This window comes from Palaemon carinicauda, chromosome 32 (assembly GCF_036898095.1).
Source record: "Palaemon carinicauda isolate YSFRI2023 chromosome 32, ASM3689809v2, whole genome shotgun sequence".
NCBI lineage: Eukaryota > Metazoa > Arthropoda > Malacostraca > Decapoda > Palaemonidae > Palaemon > Palaemon carinicauda.
This window is the reverse complement of record NC_090756.1, coordinates 78227477-78252448: the sequence shown is the minus strand read 5'-3', so window position 1 is coordinate 78252448 and position 24972 is coordinate 78227477. Positions and strand designations below refer to the sequence as shown.

At 35.4% G+C, this 24972-nt stretch overlaps 1 protein-coding gene across 9 annotated transcripts in view; it reads right to left on the bottom strand.

The window, feature by feature from the left end:
* Positions 1–4820: 4820 nt before the first annotated feature.
* anchor (integral membrane protein GPR155 homolog anchor) overlaps positions 4821–24972 on the bottom strand; it is a 67422-nt gene continuing 47270 nt past the window's right edge. For all 9 annotated transcript variants that reach the window (XM_068356272.1, XM_068356273.1, XM_068356274.1 and 6 more), the window contains 16 exons: positions 23453–23572; positions 22034–22203; positions 21423–21529; positions 19882–20085; positions 18985–19106; positions 17340–17505; positions 16484–16639; positions 15448–15547; positions 13628–13820; positions 12122–12261; positions 10920–11069; positions 10487–10598; positions 9806–10019; positions 8703–8863; positions 7472–7612; positions 4821–6012 (listed from right to left, as the gene is read on the bottom strand). In XM_068356272.1, coding sequence (XP_068212373.1) covers positions 5799–6012; positions 7472–7612; positions 8703–8863; positions 9806–10019; positions 10487–10598; positions 10920–11069; positions 12122–12261; positions 13628–13820; positions 15448–15547; positions 16484–16639; positions 17340–17505; positions 18985–19106; positions 19882–20085; positions 21423–21529; positions 22034–22203; positions 23453–23572 — 2470 coding nt within the window. In that variant the 3' untranslated portion in view covers positions 4821–5798. The remainder of the gene's footprint in view (positions 6013–7471; positions 7613–8702; positions 8864–9805; positions 10020–10486; positions 10599–10919; positions 11070–12121; positions 12262–13627; positions 13821–15447; positions 15548–16483; positions 16640–17339; positions 17506–18984; positions 19107–19881; positions 20086–21422; positions 21530–22033; positions 22204–23452; positions 23573–24972) is intronic.

The window sequence follows — 24972 nt, the reverse complement described above, 5'->3', positions numbered from 1 at the left end:
GCAGGGACGTTTACAATAGACTATATCTTACATGTATAAATTGCCTATTATCTTCATTTAAATCTTATAGCACCAGGAACACTACTTATATCATGCAAGAGAGTAAACTATAACGCCTGGGCTAGGAAGCCTAGCGTAAACAAGATCGGCTACCTAATTCGCCGAAACCAACGTGAATACTATCGGCATAATATAATTCATTCCTAGCAATGAAGACTAAATAGCTAATTGTTTTTATTTAAGCTATTATACCGGGAAAGTCGTTCTAACTAAATAACTCATGCGTTACGAACGACAGCGCCGAAGGCGCCTCCGGTCTAGGTAATAGCTCTGCCAAAAAATTAGTATAATTCGAATTGATTTTGTACGTTACGGCCAGAGCTAAATTTATACAGCATAAGAATTAAATACTCATCTTTCCAGAGGCAGAAGAAGCTGGAGATTGCATAATAAATCCTGATAACGAGAGAGCACTGGGAAAACCACCGAGCGAAACCGCTACAGAAAAAGGAATAAAGATGGCGAACGATTATGGCGCCATTTGAGTACTCAAACAGTAACAGAGGAAGGGAACCTTATTAACGGCTCCTCTTTTATTTTGCCACTTTTCCCCCTCAAAGCGTAAACGCTATGCGGGGTGCAGATTGCTGTGTGGCGTGTCAAGAATACGTCCCGATATTATGTGATATCCTAAAAGGAAACTTTAAGGATATTCGTGCCAGGAGTTAGAATTCTGGAGACCTTAAGGTAAATTCTCTGGGAATATCACTGTAGTCAAATATACCCTAGGAAGCTACTTAAAGGAACCTTCCATCAGGACGACACGGCCTGAGCCTAAAAATGACATTTGTTCACAGTTCCATGCACTGTAGCCTGTTTCTGCCAAGAATTTCCCTTTTCAAATGTAGATTTTCTAATCTAAAGTTGAAAATATGATTTGTTCCATAATTAGGGCATTTTTACCAACCTCTGTATGCTATTCATCGTTGTACAAAAAGTGATTAACAAAGTTATTAATACTTTTAACTTTTAAATTAGTAAAAAAGAATTAGTTTTAAGTTTCAGACTTGAATCACATATCAGGATAATAGTTAACTATAACACTGTGTGCCAAAGGCACTTTACAAATATATATTTATATGGTACTAAGAAAGGGAAGGACTCAAAGTGAAAACACTTTTTATTCATAACTTTTAATTGACTAGTACATCTTCTATGCCCAAAGGGATCACAGTTACAACTCCTCTAAAATAACTGTAGGATATGCCAAGTGTACAACATGTAGAAGTAAAGATTAGAGCACAATGATAATGTCACTAATTAGTGATTGAAAAATAAATAAATACTGTGTGAAAAATACTTACAAACTCTTAAAATCAATTGAATTTTGAGAAAATAATCCTGAAATGGTACACGTCACTGCATGTACTTTTTAAAGTAAAATGATCTCCCGCACAGTAATTATACCGCTAGTTTGTAGATAGCTATCAAAGTAATCTGATGAATATTTGCATAGGTCATCTGCTCACCTGATCATTTCTCAACATAGCAAATTTGTAGTAACGTAATTCTTACTATATTGATGGTAGCATTTTATATCTTAAAACCACCATTCATACATTGACAAAACGAGTGATGAACATCATAATTGTACACCTTATAAATAAATAAATGTTTTGCATATCATTCAAAGAAAGAATTTTTGAGACAGATCAATAAACTCCAAGAGATTTACAGACCAAAGGCAAGCAAAGGTATGAAAAGATAAAATGGTTTTTACCTTGGAAGGTACAACAACAGCTTATAAAGTACATTCCAAATCATTAAATTATTTAGTGAAAATTTAATTACAATACTTGATTCGTCTGGTACGGATGTAAATATCTAAAATAAATTTCTGTATAAAACTCAATAGAGTAAAATTCACACATTAAACCTTTTGAGACATATCAAACCTTAAAGCTAATTCTGTATAAAATTTTATATTTGTGCTACTGTGGTATATCGTACAGATAAGGTATATAACTTGGTTAAACAAATACAACCATTGAATCATCTCTTTTGGGTGAAGCAATGGTACTTCACTTTCCACTTTTTATGTAATAAGAGACCAACGAATCATTTGATTTAATGGGAAAAGTAAACTTCTTTCACACAAACCCAATATCTACCTACTGTACTACGTTATCAGCAGATATTACCAGGTCCTTAAAGGCTTAGCTTTAAAGGAGAGAGGGATTAAAGGTTTAAAGGCTTGAAGGCTGCTCATGAATGGAAGAGGCAAGGGACAATGACATTGCCCTAGCAAGCAGAACAATGCTCTAGCACCCAAGCCCCCACTCCACCCAAGCTAGGACCAAGGAGGGCCAGCCAATGGCTGCTGAAGACTCAGCAGATAGACCTATAGGGTCCCCCTAAACACCCCATCCTTAGCTCACAAGGACGGTAAGGTTGCAGCGACCAGAGGAACTAACGAGTTTGAGCAGGACTCGAACCCCAGTCTGGCAATCACCAGTCGGGGACGTTACTACATCGGCCACTGCAACCTTTGTGTGCTTATCACTTTCTGCATCTCATCACTGGATGGACTCTCGGCCTATTACTGATCATATGGCCAAAATTCCTGAATCCAATTCAATGCAAATGTGTAGTATACATAGAGATTTGTTTGACAGTGCATTGGCCTGTAACTTGTATCTTGTTCTTGAACAATCTGTATAATTATTGTTGGGAAGGCAATAAACTTCGCTCTCTGATATCGGCGGAAGGTAAGAAATTTATGATCTAATTGTACGAAGGGTTGGAAGCTTAGTTTCTAGGAAGACGTGTATCATCAGAAAACTGGTATTGTAAGTAGGTTGGTCAACTCTAAGGGATTACCAACTCCTTGTGAATGAGAGAGAGAAGATCAAGAAGTAAGATGTAGGGGTGGATGGTTGAACCAGTCCACAGCCAATTACAGCATATGAGGAAAAATGATGTGTACTTGCATCTCATATTTGAGCTTGACATCATGGAACAGCATTATGCAAAGTAATATTTAAGGGTCTAGGAGAGTTACAAGGGCGTGGTGCCACTTTAACAGATAAAAATTGCACAAATAAGTTTTGGAATTCAAATATCAGATCTCAAACAAGAGGGCTTGAAAATGAAGACACAAATCTCTCCTCCACCAAAAGCAATGGAGGATAACTGCCTACTAACTGCTAAATGGGAATAGACTGATACGACCCACCGCGGCATTGATTACAGGGATTACAATCTAATTATCAGGAATATATTTGGCTCCTAAACTCCCTTAAAAGGTGTTATAACTATACAGTATAAGTAAAGAATCTGTCTTATAAAATAAAGTTATTATAAATATATACCTTATCAGGACTGTGCATTCTTTCCTTGAAAAGAGTCCACATACCTCCACACTTTGACTATAATAATATAGATCTACGGAAAATAAATTATCACAATTCTCACTCCACAATGGCATTTGAAACTTTACCTAAAACTAATGATATTTTACAAAAGGAGATTTGATGATATTTCGTTGTTATGTTGTCATGCTTTTGTTTGTGCTGGTATTAATGAACTAAAGATTTAGTGTAATGTACATGGGATCCTTGATAAATGTCTACTACTACGTCTACAATCATCAGTTGTTCCATCTATTTTGTCTAAATATTTTTGAAAAACACAAATTGTTAAGAACAAAAATATCTGCAAAATAGTCTACAAAGACATTTCAAGTGATCCTTACTTTTCCTTAAATATACAATGAAAACATAGAATTATTAGTAATGTATTGATGCAACAAAAATTAGATGACATGAAAAAATAAATAATTCTTGGTTGAATAGAAAACTCCAACCGAGGCATTGCGAGGTGATTTCTTCAAGAAAAATAAAATTCCCTCCAGTTAGGTCAAATTAAAAATGACTGCATATACTGCAACAGTGTAAAAGTAATAGTAATAATACTGCATAATTAAAATGAACCGGCTGATAAGACTACAAGTAAAACCCTTTAACCCTTTTACCCCCAGGCTATTTGGAAATTTCCAACCCTTAACCCCCAGGGGGTTACTTTTTCCCCAGCACATTTTGCAGTATATTTTTTTAAAATTGCTCTAACAGCCTTAATTTTTGTCATAGAGAGGTCAGGTTGGTCTCATTCTCTTGGAAAATGCCTGAAGTTTCTCAAAAAATTATCAAAAATATGATTAAAAAAAAAAAATTATAGCATTTTTTTGCAAGGACGTACTGGTACGTCCATGGGGGTAAAGGGATGGCTTTTGTGAAACGTACCAGTACATCCTTTGGGGTAAAAGGGTTAACAATGGGATCGGTATGATGTGTTTTAAAGAAGTCAAGGAAAAATAATAAATAATACTGCTTTAACTAGAAATGTGTTCTGCCTCTTGAACTGAAAGTGTGAAGCCACTGGAATAGTGAACTCTTCTTCTCCCAGTTCAGTGGCTACTTTCCTCTTGGTAAGGGTACAAGAGACTCTTTAGCTATGTTAAGCAGCTCTTCTATGAGAAAGCCACTCCAAAATCAAACCATTGTTCTTTAGTCTTGGGTAGTGCCATAGCCTGTGTCCCATGGTCTTCCACTGTCTTGGGTTAGAGTTCTCTTGCTTGAGGGTACACTCGGGCAAAATTTTCTCATTTCTCTTCCTCTTGTTTCGTTAGTTTTTATTGTTTATATAAGAAATATTCATTTTAATGTTACTGTTCTTAAAATATTTGATTTTTCCTTGTTTCCTTTCCTCACTGGGCTACTTTTCCTGTTGGAGCCCCTGGGCTTCAGCATCCTGCTTTTCCAACTAGGGTTGTAGCTTAGCTTGTAATAATAATAACAATAATAATAATAAAGCTAAAGTGGCAACGTGTATCGCTGGGAAATCCAGCATGTGACTAAAATAAATAGGAAGTGTATTTGTTAAAAGCAGGTTCAACTCTACTTGAACTATGTCCTCTGTCCAGCATAACTTCAAAGTATAATGGGCAATGGAAATACATGTAGTTAGATCAACTAAAACTGGCTTAGAGCGAGGAAATTACGATAAACAGGAAGTGGCAAAATAAATTCTACTGGATGCCGTAGAAACATCAAAATGTTGTGAAAAATCGCAAAGAATTTACCAAATGTTGTTAACATGGAGCAGATTAACAGATTACCAGTAAGACTTTCATATGGAAGTCATGCTGATAATTGATAAAACATTTTGAATCTGTATTGATAAAAAAAAATTTAGCTTAAAGACTAGAACATCAGTCACCTTTTGTGGAGATGCTCCACGTCAAAACAAACTTCCAAAACAGGACAATCAACAGTTGCTAGAAGTGAGCTTTTCAAACACTGCAATACTGTATACATACAGACAGATCATATTGGACACTGGGAGAAGACTGGTAGAAGGAAGCATAAAAATCGCTATCAAAATTAGCTTGAAAATATGCCGAAGAGTGTGGGCTTTTCATCAGAAAGATTTACACCATTACTATTACAGTTACAGTATTTGCATTATATACCAGTACTAAAAAATAACTTAATTTTCATTATGTAGCCTCTATACAAAGAAGAGTCATTTGACACATCTCTTATAACTAAACAATATACATGAGAAAAACTAGTTGGCCTGCAGAGACAGACCTTGACTATATTCTATGAATCTATAGAACGCGGGCATACAAAAATATATCCCTTCTTAAATACTTAAAACTGTGCCATAATTCACAACCTCGGTTTAATTTAGCAACTTGAAAACGCCAATCAGGCACTTCCGAAAACCCGACTTCCTCAGTCGGTACGGCTTTCGTTCGTCTTGAACGTGTAGAAAAGTGGCTGGTCGTGGAAGTGGTGTAGATTATCTATGTGACGAATGATACAGCCCTGTAGCAACTGTCGCCCGTATTTCACGGCGTCAGTCCTATCTCTCGCAAGGCCCACCATCAACAGCCAATCGACAAGCTCCTTTCCAGCGAATACAGCTGGAAGATTTTTCAATCTCCATCTGAAAGATTCACATATTTTTTGAGACGTCATGAATTACATACGGTAGATTCATAATTTGTACAGTTAAGTTGTAAAGAATAAAGTGAAATGGAATGAAGTCCCTGAAAATATTCTCTTGATCACTTCACTGTACACATTGAGAGTATTATATATGCCTATCCAAGATGACCACTCAAACTGAGGACATTGAAAGACAACTAGAATCATGTATAATAGGGTAGAAAAAAAGCCCTACAAGTCAAGAAATATAATTGGTCTTGTTAAGTAACGTTAGGATCAAAATGAAGGTCATCCTTTAAAACCTAAGAAGAAATACATGAAATCAAAAAAGGGTTTATCAAAATACATTCAACCAAGAAACAAGAGGAATTAGAGAAAACATGGCAATCATGACATGAAGCAGTGAGCACTTTTGCCAACTTTTATATTCTATGGTTCATAGTCTCATCACTATTTCTAGGAAGCAAAATAATTATTATGTAGTATAAACTGACCAATACGGTAATTTCTAACCTATCACAGGATTAAACAGATCTTATATTTTATGTAGATGACAAGCAAAGAAAGGTTTTTTTTTTTTTTTTTTTTTTTTTTTTTATAAATTCGATAGCAGGTTCAAACCAAACTAAAGGAAACATTATAAATTGAGAGGCAGAATGTTAATGCCTCTGGGGTTATGTGAATACTATTAATGAGCTTACAGTGCTCCATCTAAGTTTCAACCCAGGAGCTTGGTACCAAAAATTCACTTGTGACTTTTCTGGGATTACGGGGTCCATAACGGCATTTCAAGTCTTCTAACCTATTTTTCCTGCTCCAAAAACACGACAAAATGAATAATGTAATTATGAGTGGATAGGAATCTAGTTTTATTATTCCTAAGATTATCTTTTTCATGTTATCTAAATTAGCCATATTTTATCTCAGGAATTTTCACTAGAAATCAAAGTTCATATTTGCCTTTGAAGGGTACGAATTCACGCATCTGTTTGTTTGTGAGCAACTCTACACAGAAACTACTGCATTCATTTTGACCAAACTTGGTGGACATGTTACGAATGAACCAAGGATGAAGCTCAAACATTTTGGATTATGTACATCAAAGTACAAGCACGCAGCAGTACTTTGAAAATAATCACAATGTTAATATTTTGTTTGTGAACATTACAATGCAACTTGGTGGACATGTGGAGTATGTCCCAAGGACAAATCTATTAGATTTTCAAGAAAATACATTGAAGTACAAGTATGCAGTGGAATTAAGAACAAAATAAGACCGATTGGCGAGGCAAAGGCATTATCTCTAATGAGTTACTAAAGTTCCAGTTGACATACAATAACAAAAAAGCCAACTGACTCTTTGTTGAGGACAGTCTGCATGAAACCAACAGGAAGCAAACATAAAACAATACATTACTACAGTACTCCTATTACTTTAGAGAGCCTACGGCACATACCTTCTATCTCGAACGATATCTCTGATGCACTTGTCCATATGATAACTTGTGAACTGCTCACATGTCTGTTTAGTCACTGGATCCAATTCTTCCCAGGAGGGGACCTTAACTGTCGAGGCTCCATGGCTAATGCGACGCCACCTGGAAAGGATAAACGTTTATAAGAAATTGTTTTGTATATAAAAGCAAACGCCATCAAAGTTCTATCTCCCCTACCCAGTATGCTACAACTGAACCCAATGAAAAGGATATAGGTTGAGGCCTCAGAGCAATGTAACAGTGTCTATTCATGAATACAGATGTACATATTTGTGTATAAAATGACAGGAATGAGTCTGAGATACGGATCAGCTCTTACAGTATAACAAGATACTCTCAAAAAAAGGCCCGGAACCGAAACATGATGTGATGTTGGTCCAAAGGGAAAAATTAGGATTGCCTGACTTTTTTTTAGGATTACATCCTGTTTAGGTTTGCATAGGATGTAAAGGAAGCTCCAAGAGCAAGCAGTTGCTTAAGACAAATGAGGAGCAATGAAAGCAAACTTATGTGGAAAAGCAAAAACACAAAATCATACAATAAAGGTTTATCAGAAGTAGAACTTATTCATTTTTTTCATGCTTATGTTGATTACCTACAAAACATGATGGAGGCATACATATGAGATTAGTTAAGAATAAAAAGTTATGAGTAGAAGCAAATGACGCACAGCCCTTTTATGACTTTTTTTATCCAATCTATAAATGCATATCTGCAGATTGATTCCAGATATACTTTAAACTATCCGGTATATAACTAACTACAGATTCCACAGTCACTTGGAAGGGAATGCCTTCAGGGTAACTTTATTGGTGATATCTGCCTCGCACTGGCAAACACTGAGGGCTCCAACAGAAAAAAATAGCCCACTGAGGAAAGGAAATAAGGAAATGATTGAACTATATGAGAAGTATTGAATGAAAATAAAATATCTTAAGATCAGTAACAAGAAAAAAAAAATTGGAGTATTATATGTTATATGAGATTATTTTCTAGTATAACCATTAAAAATAAATTGACAATTACAGGAAAATAACAAACCACTTTCTAAAGGAATCTTTTATCAAACAAATCACTGGTGCTGGTATGAATTAATCCTAAATTTCTGCGACTTACACAAACTTAATTTCTTACGACAAGACATTTCCTTTTTCATACTATTCTGTTATGAAAAGTGCTGCTTCCTACTTACACTTTCAAGAGAGGCATAACAATCAACTTGGTGTCCATTCCAAAAATGGCCGCCGTGAAGAAACCTTGTCCGAAGTTGAGGACGATGTCTAGAAACACCAGCTCCACATACACGCCATTCACTTCTTCGGTTACGAGCGTCCACATACACAGAGCAAAGCCCTTGAAATTAAAGTTCGGATGTAAATTTTCCCTTACAGTAAATGATGCTTATCAATAACAAATAGGTGCAATTTTTCTTCATTAAGCAATGTAAAGAAATAATCATCAATAACTGGTTGCTTAAGCAAATTAACAGAATCTTGAATGGCATACATTCTGGCTATTAAGGACTAAAATGTATAAAAGGTTGAATCTACTGTACTCTATACAAATGTAGCCATAATAAAATTTCATGAACAAATAGGGTGCTGTTTTGGTATGCGATCTCATTTATGACTTGATCTCAGAAATTATTCTTCTGCTTTGGTATGCAATCTCAATATTTTAATAGGTAAAAAAAAAACCCAGAATAATAGAAAATCTAACGGTTCTTGCTTCACTGTGCACTGTCTTCGCTCACGAAAAATGAAACATCAAGCTCCATATGTACTAGCTAAGGGTAATGCTGAGCTGCGCACGCTAATATGAATGATTGATTATTATTTCTTAAGATAATTATTCCCGGTATATATTTTCTTTTAGAAAATATAATAGTTCTTGCTTACTTACTTACTTTGATGGCTACTTTTCCGGTCCCATACAGCAGGAGAACCCCACTCTCTACAGGACCTCCACTGTCGTTTTATCTTGTTCGTTCAGAGTATTTAACGTTTCATATCGCGTATTGTTCATTTACTGTTAAATTGTCATTGTCAAGACTCATAAAATAAGAAAGTCTTCAGTTTCCTCTTGAAAGCCTTAATATCTTCAATCATTCAAATGTTTCGTGGGAGCTTATTATATAGTCTCGGGGCCACAATAAAGTGAAGCAAGATCGCTACTATCAGGCGAGATCGTACACCAAAGCAAAAGCACAACTTTGAGATCGCATGCCATAACAGCACCGAAAATAGTCTAGAATAATCCTCAAAGACTTTTTCCATTCTCCAAAGGCTCACTTACCACAATCATTGAACCACAAAGGAAGAGCAGGAGCACAATGTGCCTCATCATCTGGAATTCATCGTCTCTGTCTCGGACAATTGTCGTCTCCTGAGGTTCCGTGAGCTGTGATGTTGAAGCGTACCGCTGGATAATTTCCATTGTGTTCTCCTTACGCCGACCTTCGCACCGATAGCGACTCCCCATGCTTAATTCATCATGAGGGCTAAATAAGCTGCAAACACAAGAAATAATGTATTTCAAGTAAATTATCTAGATACAATAAATATAATACTGTTCAGAATGATAACAAAATGCTGTTAACATTCATGCACCTAGTGTTACGCATATAACCCTTACTCTATAATCTCAAACGTTGAAAATTATCCAGCTGAACAAAAAATAGATTGCATAACAATGCCAAACAATCATGACCCACCCTAATTCTAAAAATAAATAAAATTCTTCTTCTTAAGCAGACATACCAATCAGAAGAGCCGAGATAAGAGCATGGACACCAAATGAAGCAGATTTATTTATATTTTGTGCAAAAATGCAGTTCTTCCTTGAATTAATGGATTTGGTGATCTAACTTGGCATGTGGTAAATGAATGTGTACACAAATAAGGTGTTCCTTCAGGACTAATGTTATTAAACTATAATGCCTTCACAAGCACGACTGTTAAATATGCCAGAACTAACCTGTCACTGTCAGAAGAGATATTGTCTTCGTTTCCTTCAAGATTATTTTCCATATTGTTTGCTTCTTCGACTATGGAACTAGACGACAACGAACTTAACAAACCATTAGAATCTGGAAAGAGGAATAGAGAGAGTTCAAGGGGCTGGACTTGAAAAGTTAACTGTCTTTGGTAAGAATGATACAGAAAATGTATACAGTATTGCTGAAATTGAAATTAAAATTTTTAATATTTTAGTTCTATAAAATATCAAATAGCATTTAGCTTTTCAAAGTTTAGTATCATATTAGCTAAAGTATTATTACTTTAACACTGATGAAATAACTTGATCATAACTTGGGATTAATCATTTTAGATTTCAAATATGACAGATATGTAGGTAATCCATATGCTCCAGGCAAAAAGAACCTTAAAGAATAAACAAATGAACTAACTAAATCTTGGAGCTTCTGTGGTGGATGACCGAGGCGATCCCCTCGGTGTGCGAGATCTTGGGTCTTCAGGGTCGTCGAGGTTCAAGAGCGACTCGTACTGCGCGTATCGTTTCTCGTGACGCTGATGTAGTATCAAGCACACCATGGTTGCTGGAATCAGAAAAGCAGGCTAAAGAAATATGCTCAAGCAGCATATTTTGTCCTTAAAAACAACTTTATCTGTTAACCCTTTTACCCCCAAAGGACGTACTGGTACATTTCACAAAACTCATCCCTTTCACCCCCATGGACGTACCAGTAAGTCCTTGCAAAAAACTGCTATTTACATTTTTTTTTTTTGCATATTTTAGATAAGTTTTAGAGAAACTGCAGGCATTTTCCAAGAGAATGAGACCAACCTGACCTCTCTATGATGAAAATTAAGGTTGTTAGAGCAATTTGAAAAAAAATATACTACAAAATGCGCTTGATTGTTAGAGCAATTTGAAAAAAATATACTACAAAATGCGCTTGAAAAAAAAAAAATAACCCCTGGGGGTTAAGGGTTGGAAAGTTCCAAATAGCGTTGTGGATAAAAGGGTTAATCAGAAATTGAACCCGATGTATTTGAAATTCTGTCCTCGTACTTATAGGAAACAATAATATTTGACTTTCCAGGTCATGTAGTTGAAATGCAATAAAATTAGTAACTTGCAATAATAATTCATAAGTTATTAGGATGCAGCCATGTGTTGTTAATGATGCTGACAGATTTAAAAAGATGGACCAACTAAACTTTGCAATTATAAACTCACTGAAGTGTTTAAATTCTAAAATCTAAAGCATCAGGAATCCCTCATTTATCAGAATTACACAAACCATTTTATCCAAGAAGCACAAACATTACAAAGCTCTTGCCATCACTTGTGAGTTTTATGCTTCTGATGGACTGTATTACGGCGGATTGAAATACTGTATAGGCTTTGAGAGTTAAACCGGCAAAGTGGGCTTTTCTGGACTACACTACATAAAAACGTGTGAATTTTATCATATATATATAACGAAAAAGAAACACAATTAACTGTAAAACAAGCAAAGCCAGTCAAAATAGGGAGAGTGCGGTCAGTATGTCCGTCTCTACCGAGCTAAGAAAGCAAAGTTGTTACTCGATCCAGGTGAGAGCGAGCGGGGTAGCTAAAATAAAATCCCCAATGCGTACTTACTAAAGAGACTGAACCACAGAAGCAGTAACGCAATGATGGCTTGAGCTGTACCATACTGGAAATTTGGGTCGTGCTTGTTTGCCACGTCAGTCTCCTGCTGGACGATCAGAATTAGAACCAGTACCAGAATTCCTGGAACTCTGTAAATAACAAGAATGAAAATTATTATGCAAATTATTCATTCACGACTAAAGTTCCATAACATAACATCAGTACGAATGAAATAATTAGACTAAAAAATAGTTTCCTGTTCTAACTATAAAATCTGGGAAACAATATACATTTTGAAAAACTTGAAGCCCTTAGATTTATCAAGATATATTTTAATACCGCATCACTTAACAAACATAGGATTCATTCACCTGTATTTAATGTATGCCATTTCTGTATGGTAAAGTCAGTTTGAACTAAAAGAAATTTAAACTTAACAGAATTACTGCAATTGAGAATTAACTTATCACTAATAAATATCTTATAATCTTAATAGAAAATCTCATTAGAAACTTCGTCACAAAATTTGTCATGCAAGATTTACTGCTCGATACAAAACATTGTCCAACTAGCACAAACTACATTAAAATCACCAACAACCCTTCATTATGAAACTTTTCTCTCAAAGAAATCCTCTGCAATTAATCAGAAATAAGAGAAAGGGATCAAGAACTTTAGAAAATACAGTACTGTGCAAAAAATAAATAAAAACGTATATTTTTGCAATCTACAAGTTGGGATATTTACTAAAGCTGAATACTACTTTAGTGAGAAGGTCACTGAAATTGAAGAGTAATACTATCAACCAGTAAAGATAAAATCACATAAGAATTATCTGGTATATTTTAGCCTTTTCCTACTACAGGTAGCCTATTGGAAATTTTCTAGCCTGGCCATCTGCTGGATGGATTTTCAAGCCTAGCTAAAGCTCAACATTTTCTTGCAGTGTCTGCTACTTCAGCATCCTTGCGAGTTTGGAGTAGCCTATAGGGCTACCTGCATCAGCAGCCATTGCCTAGCCCTCCCTGGTCCTAGCTTGATGGGCACTGATCATATATAGTATGGTCAGTCTCTAGGCCTTTGTCCTGCCGCTGCCATCTTTAATTCTAATAATGAATTTGTTCTATACGACAAAGGACTGGGGCCTGAAATGACATCCAGTGCCATTGTACAATTGGGAAGACATTGCAGTTTCATCATGAAATAAAATGGGAAGAAGTTGCACAGCACGATGGAAGAAAGGGAGCTGAAATAGAGATGTAATAGAAGGATAGTAAGTGGGTGCTGCTTAGGAGGAAAGAGATACTGCATAGACCTTTAGCAATCCCTTTAATGAACCACCTGAGGTGTATTGGTGACATTCTCCCTTCCTCACAGGGACCAACTACAATAAGTAGCAAGTATTTTATTTATTCTAATGCAAAAATGCAGTCAGTAGCATTACTCTTTCTATAAATACCAAGCACATTCAAACGATGGTTAAAGATTACACAAAGTTCACATCGTTGTACTTACCCCCATCCTATAAGAGCCAGAAATGGCCGGAGTCTTAAAACGAAGCAAAGGGACCGCCAACGAAGAAGAAACAATACAATGGCTAAAATAGCTGTCCACAGCCTCGACGAGAAGACCCCCCAGGAGAAAAGGATAAATTGAAGATACAACTTCCATGTGTGATTACAGTCCTGGACAGACCACATCAGTGCCCCTGAAAAAAACAAAAAACAAAATAAGTTAAAAATTTATCAGGACATGAGAAGATTAGAAATTATTTCAAAAGATAAGAGTTCATATTTTGTTATCAACCACATTTAATCGTCTTAAACGTACTGTATCTAAATTTCTATCCAGTTACAAGTACAATATTCCCAGGAAACTCAAAACTTCAAAATCGATGTCAAAAAGTTTGAAACAAAGATCCTTTTGCCAACACATGCAGAATCCAATAACTTGTGTCACTTATAACCAAATCCAACAGCGATTCGAATCCCTAACGTCAAGGTTTCATGTACAAAAACGGCAGTTAATTCTACCTCTTCATGTGTCTATTGAGGACATTATATACTTCGGTCAAACAAGCCACAGTCTTTTATGATTCTAATGACTAGTTTCATTCCTATCAAAGGTGGCAAATTACTTCTAATGATTTTCTACATTCATACCTTCACTTCTAACATAAAATCTCATAGTTTTTTTAACATAGTGAATATTCTTACTCTCTGTGCTCATGCTACAAACCTTCATTCTAATACAGTATACCCGATTTATACCCATATAATGAGTAAAAATGAATATATTTTGCTCATACTGAGAAAAACATTTATTCAATAAGATTTCTGTATGCCTATGCAGGTCCATAATATTACATAGACCTATTAAAGATATCTATTTTAAAATAAAAACTATTGTGCTCAAGAAATTGATTAATAGGTCTTATTCATACTCACTTTTGCAAATTAAAACACCACTCATTAATTTGACTAGTTTTCCTTCCTCTTTACTATATATAAAACTATAGAGTAACTAAAAAAAAAGTATCAGATCACATGAAATATAAAGTCAACAGACTAGAGCAAATTTGAATAGATCATTTACATATACTGTATTCTTAGTAATGAAAATGGTTTTACTTAAGTAAAATGGTTACACATCGAGATAATATATATGACATTTCTTCTTCTGTCATCAAAAAATGCCATTTCCTCCAGCCTTGCCACACATACATAATTATTATTATTATCATCATCCAAGATACAACCCTAGTTGAAAAAGCAAGATACTACAAGCCCAAGGGCTTCAATAGAGGAAAAGCAGCCCAGTGAGGAAAGGAAATAAATAAATGATCAGAACAAATTAACAATAGATCATTCTAAAAACAGTAACAGCGTCAAAACAGATATGCCATATATAAACTATAAAAAGACTTTATGTCAGCCTGTTCAACATAACATTTACTGCAACTTTGAACTTTTGAAGTTCGACCGATTCAACTACCCGATTAGGAAGATCATTCCACAACTTGGTCACAGCTGGAATAAAACTTATAGAATACTGTGTAGTATTGAGCCTCATGATGAAAAAGGTCTGGCTATTAGAATTAACTGCCTGCCTAGTATTACGGACAGGATGGAACTGTCCAGGAAGATCTGAATGTAAAGGATGGTCAACGTTATGAAAAATCTTATGCAACATGCATAATGAACAAATTGAACTCTATATATAGAGTACTGACGATGGCTATGGGTAAGATGAATAAAAGGAAACCTGGCTAACAAAGTACCTATAAATTCATCTGGTTAACAGAGCAAAAGTAAACATAGCAATCTATACATTACCTAAGCAGGAGATGACTTGCGATATGGCCAAACACAGGGTGACAAAGTGCGGGACCTTCCGCCATTTACGGCTTAGAATGAAGACGGCAATGACCCACAGCTGAAAGATTATACATATTCAAGTCCATGAATCATCTACAGTATTTTCTCCTAACATTATAAATAATCTACAATATTTCCTTTAAATATCATATCTTAATAAATAGTTTTATATTGATATTAGAAGCCAAAATTAATTTCCTTCCAATATCATTCTCTACTAAAAACAAAATCTGAAATATTGATTCTCAAGTCATGATTCAAAATAATAACAGATAAATGTCTTTAGTCACCTATGACATTTTCACAACAAAATTATTGTGGTTTTTAAAACTGTTGTTCCCTGCTATTCCTGTATAAATAATCTCTTCTAAAAATAGAACACCCTTCATTGAAAATTTATGTACAGTCTTATCATTTTGACATTAATCTAGAATTAATCTAGTTTCATTCATTATAAAATGACAAATTTGGAAGTCATTTGCATTTTCCTACTTATACAAAAATGAGTTCTTTTACTAGGAGATTGATCAGCGTGAGCTGGTGATCAGCCTTTAAAAACTTTGAGCGAGGTGGCAGCCAACACCCCCAACAGAAGCGGGTTCAGCAGTGTAGCAAGAGTCCCTTGCAACTAGCTCCACGCTCACTTGGAAAACCAATTTTTAATTAATCTCGGGAAAGTGCAGACAAGGTCTGCTGCCTCTCCATTTTTCTGCTTCTAGGTGTTCAAGTGGTTTTCAAAGTGAGTGTGCAGCTGGTTGCAAGAGACCCTCTCGCTATCCTGCTGACCCCGCTTCTGTCGGGGGTGTTGACTGCTACCTTGCTTAGAGTTTTTAATAGGCCGATCCCCAGCTCACGCTGATCAATCTCCTAGCAAATGAATAAGGGTTTGCATTCGCATCAGAACAAATGACTAATGCACAGCAACTGTAAAATAATCCTCAAATCTAATATAAAAATCAGTAATGAATTCAAAGTAAAACCATAGCGTACTTACAGTGCAAATGAGTCCAATGATGCTGACATTGAACAGTATGGATTCCAATTCCTTTACATAATCGAGAGGATTAATTCTAACGAGAGTTACCATCTTCGCCGACACAAACATCAACGGCGCCGACAAGAACGTGCAGGCAACCATGGCACTTGCCACCTGGAAATGTCAACCATTCAACTTTATTTCAAAGACAAAAAAATGGTGTTTGTGAAAATGCTTTATTGAAAAGGGCAGCATAATTCATAATAAAAGCAATGTTATGAAAATAAATTTACACCTGATACTGTATCAGGTCATACACTTATCAAGCAACACGATCAGAAATTTGAAGACTTTTGTACTGTATTATTGAATTATTTATTCCAATCAAATATTCCTGAATAATAACTAAAAGTTTTCCAGATGAGAAAGACCACTTAAAGATGAAAAGAGGAAAGCAGAAAGAGTCAGATGAGTGTACAGTACTATACATGTATTACAAATAAAAATATATATATCGATGATTAAAATAGTAAAAAAAATTGGTAACTGAATAAATAAACTCAATATTTAAACTCTTCCAGACATCAAAACATGACTTCAACATTAATACATAGACAATTTGGAGTCTAATTATAAACATTTCACAAACTCCAACAAATTTTTTCCAACTATCGTTGAGAATCCTGCTAAAATACACACACATATCCACACAAATTAAGATTGATTGATTGATTTAAAGTTTTCAGGTATCCTGACATACACAAATTAAGAGAAAATTTCAATTTTTATTGACAAATGTAATGATGTCACTGAGAAAAACAACACTATAGGGTTACTAAAGAAAACGGATAATCTTTTGTGATGTCTAACTCACCAAATCAACTGCCAGATTGTATTGAGAGGCAAATACGAAAACTCCCGGAGCAGTTGGAAATGTTCCGTACAGGAATCCATAGTTGCTATAATCGGCCGTTTCATTGGTATTATTTCCAGGGCGTAGAAGACTCACAACTTCACGGGTAACTAACGGAAGAATCAACCTGCAACAAAACAATGAAAATTATCGTTCCACAATAATATCCTCTGCAAGTAAGTCTTCTAGGAGAAGGCCACTCCAAAGTCAAACCATTGTTCTCTAGTTTTAGGTAGTGCCATAGCCTCTGTACCATGGTCTTCCACTGTCTTGGGTTAGAGATCTCTTGCTTAGAGTACACTCAAGGATATTATTCTCTCTGCTACCTTATTTTCTTTCCTCAACGTGTTATTTTCCCTGTTGGTGCCCTTGGGCTTGTAGCATCCTACTTTTCCAACAAGGGTTGTAGCTTAGCTGGTAATGATAATAATACTAATGAAAATAACAGTTTCCAAAAATCCCTACAGTGTTTGTCTGCTGGCTTTGTTATGCCTTCTTCCCATAGTCAACTTCCAACTCATCTTTACCAATTTTGCCTTCTGCATTTTGCAATTTTCATAAATGTCTCTCATTCTTCTTTCCCTTGGTAAAGTGTCAATTTGGCATTGTAGCAAATGTACATTAAGCTTGGCAAATCTCACGAGATAAAACCTGCACAGTTTCAGGTATAGAGTTGTTTATACTCTCTAGAAGTAGCGACCATGCATAGCGGGAAAAGCTTTAGTCGAAGAAGAGGAAGAAGAAGAAGAAGTTGTTTATACTTCTGGTCTTGAATATTCTTTTATACAATATTTGCTCCAGCAGGATTCCTGAACTATTTCTTCCATACACTTCATTCACAGTCTGAAATCTTTCTTCATTAATACATGATCACTTGGATGTCTCCTACCATGACTTAAATTCAGTTAGCCTGATAACCTAATCCCATGTTTAATTTGCATATAATGCACCATGAATTCATATGTCCTTTTTCTCTACACATACCACATCTAACATTTCACCTTAGTCTTGCAACTAATTATGTTTGCAACTTCTCCAGCTCAATCCATCTGTGTTTGTCTTTATCCTAGAAGGCATTTCCATAACCCCCCTATTATGCAGTCTTACAATCAATAACCATTCCTTATATTACACAGAATTTCTTATGATAACAATAAATACTATCCATTAACCCTTTTACCCCCAGGCTATTTGGAAATTTCCAACCCTTAACCCCCAAGGGTTATTTTTTATTCAAGCACATTTTGCAGTATATATTTTTCAAATTGCTCCAACAGCCTCAATTTTTGTCATAGAGAGGTCAGGTTGGTCTCATTCTCTTGGATAATGCCTGAATTTTCTCAAAAAATTTATCAAAAAAAAAAAAAAAAAAAATTGTAAATAGCATTTTTTTGCAAGGACGTACCGGTACGTCCATGGGGGTAAAGGGATGTGTTTTGTGAAACGTACCAGTACGTCCTTTGGGGGTAAAAGGGTTAACCGTCATTCTTAAAAGTATTATCACACAACAATGAGCTCAAAGATAAAGAAATGTCCAGGATTCTTGCACTAAATTAAACTTATATATCATAATGCGCATAGCAATAAGGAGTCGGGTCCTACTTACGTCTTTGTTGCTATCAAAATTCCAGGCACAACCAATCCAGCTCCTTTGAGAGTTTGCACCTTGCCAACCATCCTTAAACCGAGTAGGAACAGGGCCGAAGCAGAAAAAGCCTGCCCTAATACCTATAATGAAAAATGATAGAAACTTATCAGAAAACTTCAGTTAATTAATAGTTGACCAAATTTTTAATCATTTTTCTCAGATGGGAAATATTTCATCTTTAAGAGAATTTCCCAGGGAAAGATTTTCTTGAATTATCTTCTAAAATCTAAATCTAATAGGAAAAGACAGTTCATTCCAATTAATTCAATATGAATAACAATATTTTCTTTATAGTATATTACATGTGTGATATAAAAATTATTAAAAGAAATAAAATTTTAAATTCAGATCACCCCAAAACATCTAAATTATATTCATTAATAATTTCATGACAACATTTCTGTTTTAAAGCCATTTCTTTTTCTGGAGAAATAATTTGCTTACAGTACATGGCAGTTATTAAAGGTATAAAGGCTGCTCATGAATGGCAGAGGCAGGGGACAGTGACATTGCCCTAGCAAACAGGACAATGCCCCAGAGACTGACCATACATTATATGATCAGCGCCCAAGCCCCCTCTCCACCCAAGCTAGGACTAGGGAGGGCCAGGCATTGACTCCTGATGACTCAGCAGATAGACCAATAGGCTCCCAAAAAAACCCCAACCTTAGCTCACAAGGACGGTAAGGTTGCACATACTAAAGGGACTAACAAGTTTGAGCGGGACTCGAACCCCCATCTGGCAAACACCAGGCAGAGACGTCACCAATCAGGCCCCAACAACCCATTATTAAGACCAAATTAGTGGGAGACTTACTCTTAAACGAACAGTCGTCAGTTTAGAATGAACCTTACCTTTAAAATCCCACCCAAAATGTTCGGGAGATTATGGTTGAAGATGAAATTGCCCACTATTCCTAACGCCGTCATAAGTACAATAGGATTCAACAACACATCTCGCAGGATATAGAGGACCATTCGGCAGCCTGCGTCTCTGCTTCCAGCTGACGAGCCAAGGCTTTCGTTGGTTTCATCTCTGTTTTTATGTCGCTTTCCAATCTAAACATGGACAAGAAAGAAACAGAAAACTATTGAGTAATATATTTTGCAAGAATTATAAACATTATTAATGATTAAATAAAAAACAACATTGTAAGAGTGATACATTATACTTAAGAGGCCCAGTTCTTGGCAAAGAATGCCCCTCCAAGAACCAGATCGAAGTCAGACTACCATTGTGAAATAATACTCTGCATTATCATTATTACCCCATTGGATAAATTGCAGCCTGAGACCTTATTAACAACTCCTGGATTCACATAACCTATCAACAACTATTTTCTTACAAAATTGAGAAAGATTTAAGTTGAAAAAACTAAACAGCCAAATTAAAAACACCACCTCATAGATTACACAGCTGATAATATCATATTTTAGGGACAGCACATAACAAAAGCTTATATACTTTTAAAACTTTCTAAACTTTTACACCTATTAACTGTCACCTTTTAATACTTTTTGGAAATAATATCTTCTTGATGAAATATTCATAACCCTTTCATGTGCAGTACTGTAATGTATAACTTGAATTTTCAAGCAGGAATTAGAAAGTTACAACACTACGACCCTTTTTAGCAGGAGAACCTTCCATTATTTTTTCATTAAATCAACAATCTACAATTATGTTGAGGGAAATTTACAATACTTTATCTTTGTGACAAGGGAAATTTACAATACTCTATCCTAATGACGAGAGAAAATTACAATATTTTATCCTTGTAACGAGGAAAATTTACAATATTTTATCCTTATGACAAGGGAAATTTACAAGGGATTTTGACATAGGAAAAATCTACTTATGGGTGAGACAGCCATCTCGTCCTGATGGAAGTTCCTTCTGGCAACTTCTACAATATAATATTTCTGTGAGTGATATTACAAGAGAATTACCGTCAGGTATCTGAAGATATTGTGTATAATCAGGGACGTATCCTAAGATAACCAAAGATATCTGCACCCCAAACAGACCTTACCCAGTCTAATCCACTAAGGAGAAGGATAAGTGAGGAGCCGCTATATATCCTATCACCTTCGAGTGCCCCTATACATTCAATGACACCCTCTGTATGATGTACAGAGCTTGTCTAGGGTGTGCCCAACCAATACATATAATGTCTCTTTATGACATAACTTTATATTAACCACTCAAAAGGAAAATACTGTAATCTGAGTTATACTTGTGATCTTAAACACTATAATCAATCAATCATGAAAGCGTTATAAGTGAGAAGCATGTACAATAGACATCGCTAGCAAGCGGCAGAAACCTGAAAGAAATGAAATGTTTTTCATTATCTCTTCTAAAACTGTCAGGACTTTACGATACGATAGCTTACCTCCATGAATATGAATCCTATTGGGTTCAGAAAAACGAGAGAGATGGGAGCTACCAGGTAGAGGTACGAAGCAAACTCAGGGTGAGTTTTACCATACAGAGCAGCAACTGTTGGAAAAAAAGAATGTTGTCACTGACTGGAAATTGGTAAAAATATATATCTATAAATCGGTAACATATGTTGATGTAAAATTAAAAGAACTTTGTAACCTACATGTATTCAATGTTCCAAATTTTTCATTGTTACATAAAATGGAATTACAGACTGTAAAAATAGAGAGTACAGACAGTACTGTACATAAATTACTTTACTTTCAGTAATAAATTTAATTTTAATTTGCAATACTGATAGAACAATTACTTAGCTCTTATATTGAGTACTACTTATCATTATTATTATTATTATTATTATTATTATTATTATTATTATTTGCTAAGCTACAACCCTATTTGGAAAACCAAGATGCTATAAGCCCAGAGGCTCCAATAGGGAAAATACCCCAGTGAGGAAAGGAAACAAGGAAAAATAATATATTTAAGAACAGTAACAAACACAACAATATTTATCAAAATGACCAGAAATTAGAACAAATCAGATGTTCTTGTACTCACTTATGGGATACCCGAGGGCAAAATCATTACTCTGCGTGCAGAATATGGCAAACAGACCAGCTTTTCCAAAATCGATAGGTCTGTAGACTAACAAGGTCACCAGCACAACCAAAACAAAAACTATTGACTTAGATATGCATATTGACAGGAGGAAGAGCCAGTTTACCGAACTGAAATCGAAGAGGAACAACATTAGAATAGATATAGTGGTTAGTAAAACAAATTTTTGGGCTTAGGCCACGTCGTGCTGATGGAAGTTCCTTCGTTGGTAGCTTCCTAAATTATATGTGAAGCTACCAACGAAGGAACTTCCATCAGGACGACATGGCTCTTTCACCCAAAAATAGATTTTTCGCTACGCTCAAAATCCGTTTTAAGTTTAATTTATTACAAGCAAATCTTAATACTATAACCACTAGCTAAGCTACAACCCTAGTTGGAAAAACAAGATGCTATAAGCCCAAGGCCTCCAACAGGGAAAATAGCCCAGTGAGGAAAGGTAAGAAAGAAATAAACGATATGACAAGTAATGAACAATTAAAATAAAATATTTTAAATATAATATCAAAACAGATATTTCATATATAAACTATAAAAAGACTTATGTCAGACTGTACAACATAAATCATTTGCTGCAAGTTTGAACTTTTGAAGTTCTACCGATTCAGCTACTCGATTAGGAATATCATTCCACAACTTGGTCAAAGCTGGAATAAAACTTCTACGATACTGTGTAGTATTGAGCCTCACGTGAGGAGATTCTACATTTCAGATTGTTACGTTACCAAACAGATATTAAGAGTAAACGTCTTCAAAGGCTATTTGAATATTGAATAACAAGCAGTTTAAGACCTGGACCAATTGCGCAAAATGAAAGAGGAGAGAGAACCTATAACTTCTTTCATGTAAATGGTCAAACTAACATAAAAAATTGGTTCAACAGATACTTTATTCTTCAATGCCATCATTAATAAAGTTGGTATTTCTTAGATACAAAACTTGAAGAGATTATAAAAATGACAGTACAAAAACATATCTAGAGCACTTTACATCTACATTAACCCTTTTACCCCCAGGCTCTTTGGAAATTTCCAACCCTTAACCCCCAGGGGGTTATTTTTTTTCCCAGCACATATTGAAGTATATTTTTTTTAAATTGCTCTAGCAGGCTTAATTTTTGTCATAGATAGATCAGGTTGGTCTCATTCTCTTGGAAAATGCCTGAATTTTCTCAAAAAATTATCAAAAATATGAAAAAAAAAATTTTATAGCATTTTTTTGCAAGGACGTACCGGTACGTCCATGGGGGTAAAGGGATGAGTTTTGTGAAACGTACCAGTACGTCCTTTGGGGGTAAAAGGGTTAATTATATTTTCCTAGCTTCGTAGAAACCTCTGTAAAACAGTACATTCGACTGACCTGAAATCTAATTTTGACATCGATAGAAAAATCAACGAGGGTAGAGAAAACGTTCCCACGAAGGTGCTCAAACCCTTCGACTCCGTCTGAGATATGAGGTTGCATCGTCCTGCCAGATACCTGAGAGGGAAAACACAAAATGTATCAGTAAAATTACAGAAAGGTCATGGCTCAGAATGCATCTATCACGTTTCAAATACTTCCAGATAACTAAAATTACATACAGAAAGAACATTGCTCAGAATGCATCTATAACATTTAAAACCCTTCCAGAAGACTAAAATTACTGAGAGATCATTGCTGAGAAATGAGAATGCATCTTTATGTTTAAAAGGCTTCCAGAAAACTGAAGTTATAGAAAGGTCATTGCTCATTAGGCAGCTATAACATTTAAAACGCTTCCAAAAGACTAAAATTACAGAAATATCATTGCTCAAAATCCATCTATATCGTTTAAAATGCTTCTAGAAGACTAAAATTTTGATTACTGTATGTATGAAGAGGAGCTGGGGGGGAGAGTGACCGCTAGCCGCACTCTACTTTTAAGGTTTTTGAATTTGTGTGGATGTACAGTACTATGATAGAGAGTCAAAGATGTGAGATTGGAAGTATGCTTTGGAAGGATAACGGGGGAAGGTGGGTTGTGGCACCCAAGCAGTATCAACCATACTCTGCTGAATCCCTTTGTCAGGCTGGGAGGATTCAAGAGAAGAAAAGTCCCATTTTGTTCTTTCTTTATGATGTTGGCTACCCGCCAAAATTGGGGAAGTGTTTTGGTAGATGGATGGATCATTGCACACCAAATACCAGTATATTTGTTGGGGTTTGCTAAATATTTACCAGGAATAGTTTGCATGTAAAATAGAATCAGGTCTTGCTACAAAGAGTTTCAGAATGGGTTGGTAATAGCTTAAAAGGGTTATTAGCAATATATGATCAATGCAAGCAATACTAATGGATCTGTATAATTGTCCATACGTTTCTCTTATAGTGTACAACACTTCTAACATTCAGCTTATTTACTTTCTCCTCACCAACCAAGAAGAATTTCATTAAATTGATTCAACTTCCTCAACTTGTATTATGGGTTACAGTAACATACAGGGTGGTCCAAAAATAGGTGGAGAGTAAATGATTACATTTATATTGAGATTAAATATACATACAATTATATTTACTCACACAATTATTATATTGACAATTAAATTCTATTATGAACAATAATATAAAACCCTTAAATTTTATTATGTACCAAAATACATTTGCAATAATATAACAGATTTTGATGTAGGAAAAATCTATTTTTGGGCTTGAGCCATGTCGTCCTGATTAAAATTCCTTCCGGCAGCTTCCTACTGTATAATATTTCTGTGAGTGATATTACAAGAGAATTACCGTCAGGTATCACAGGGTTCCAACCCCCGGAACGACTATCCGAAGATATCGTGTATAATCAGAGACGTATCCTAAGATAACCATAGACATCTGCACCCCCAATAGACCTTTCCGAGTCTAATCCT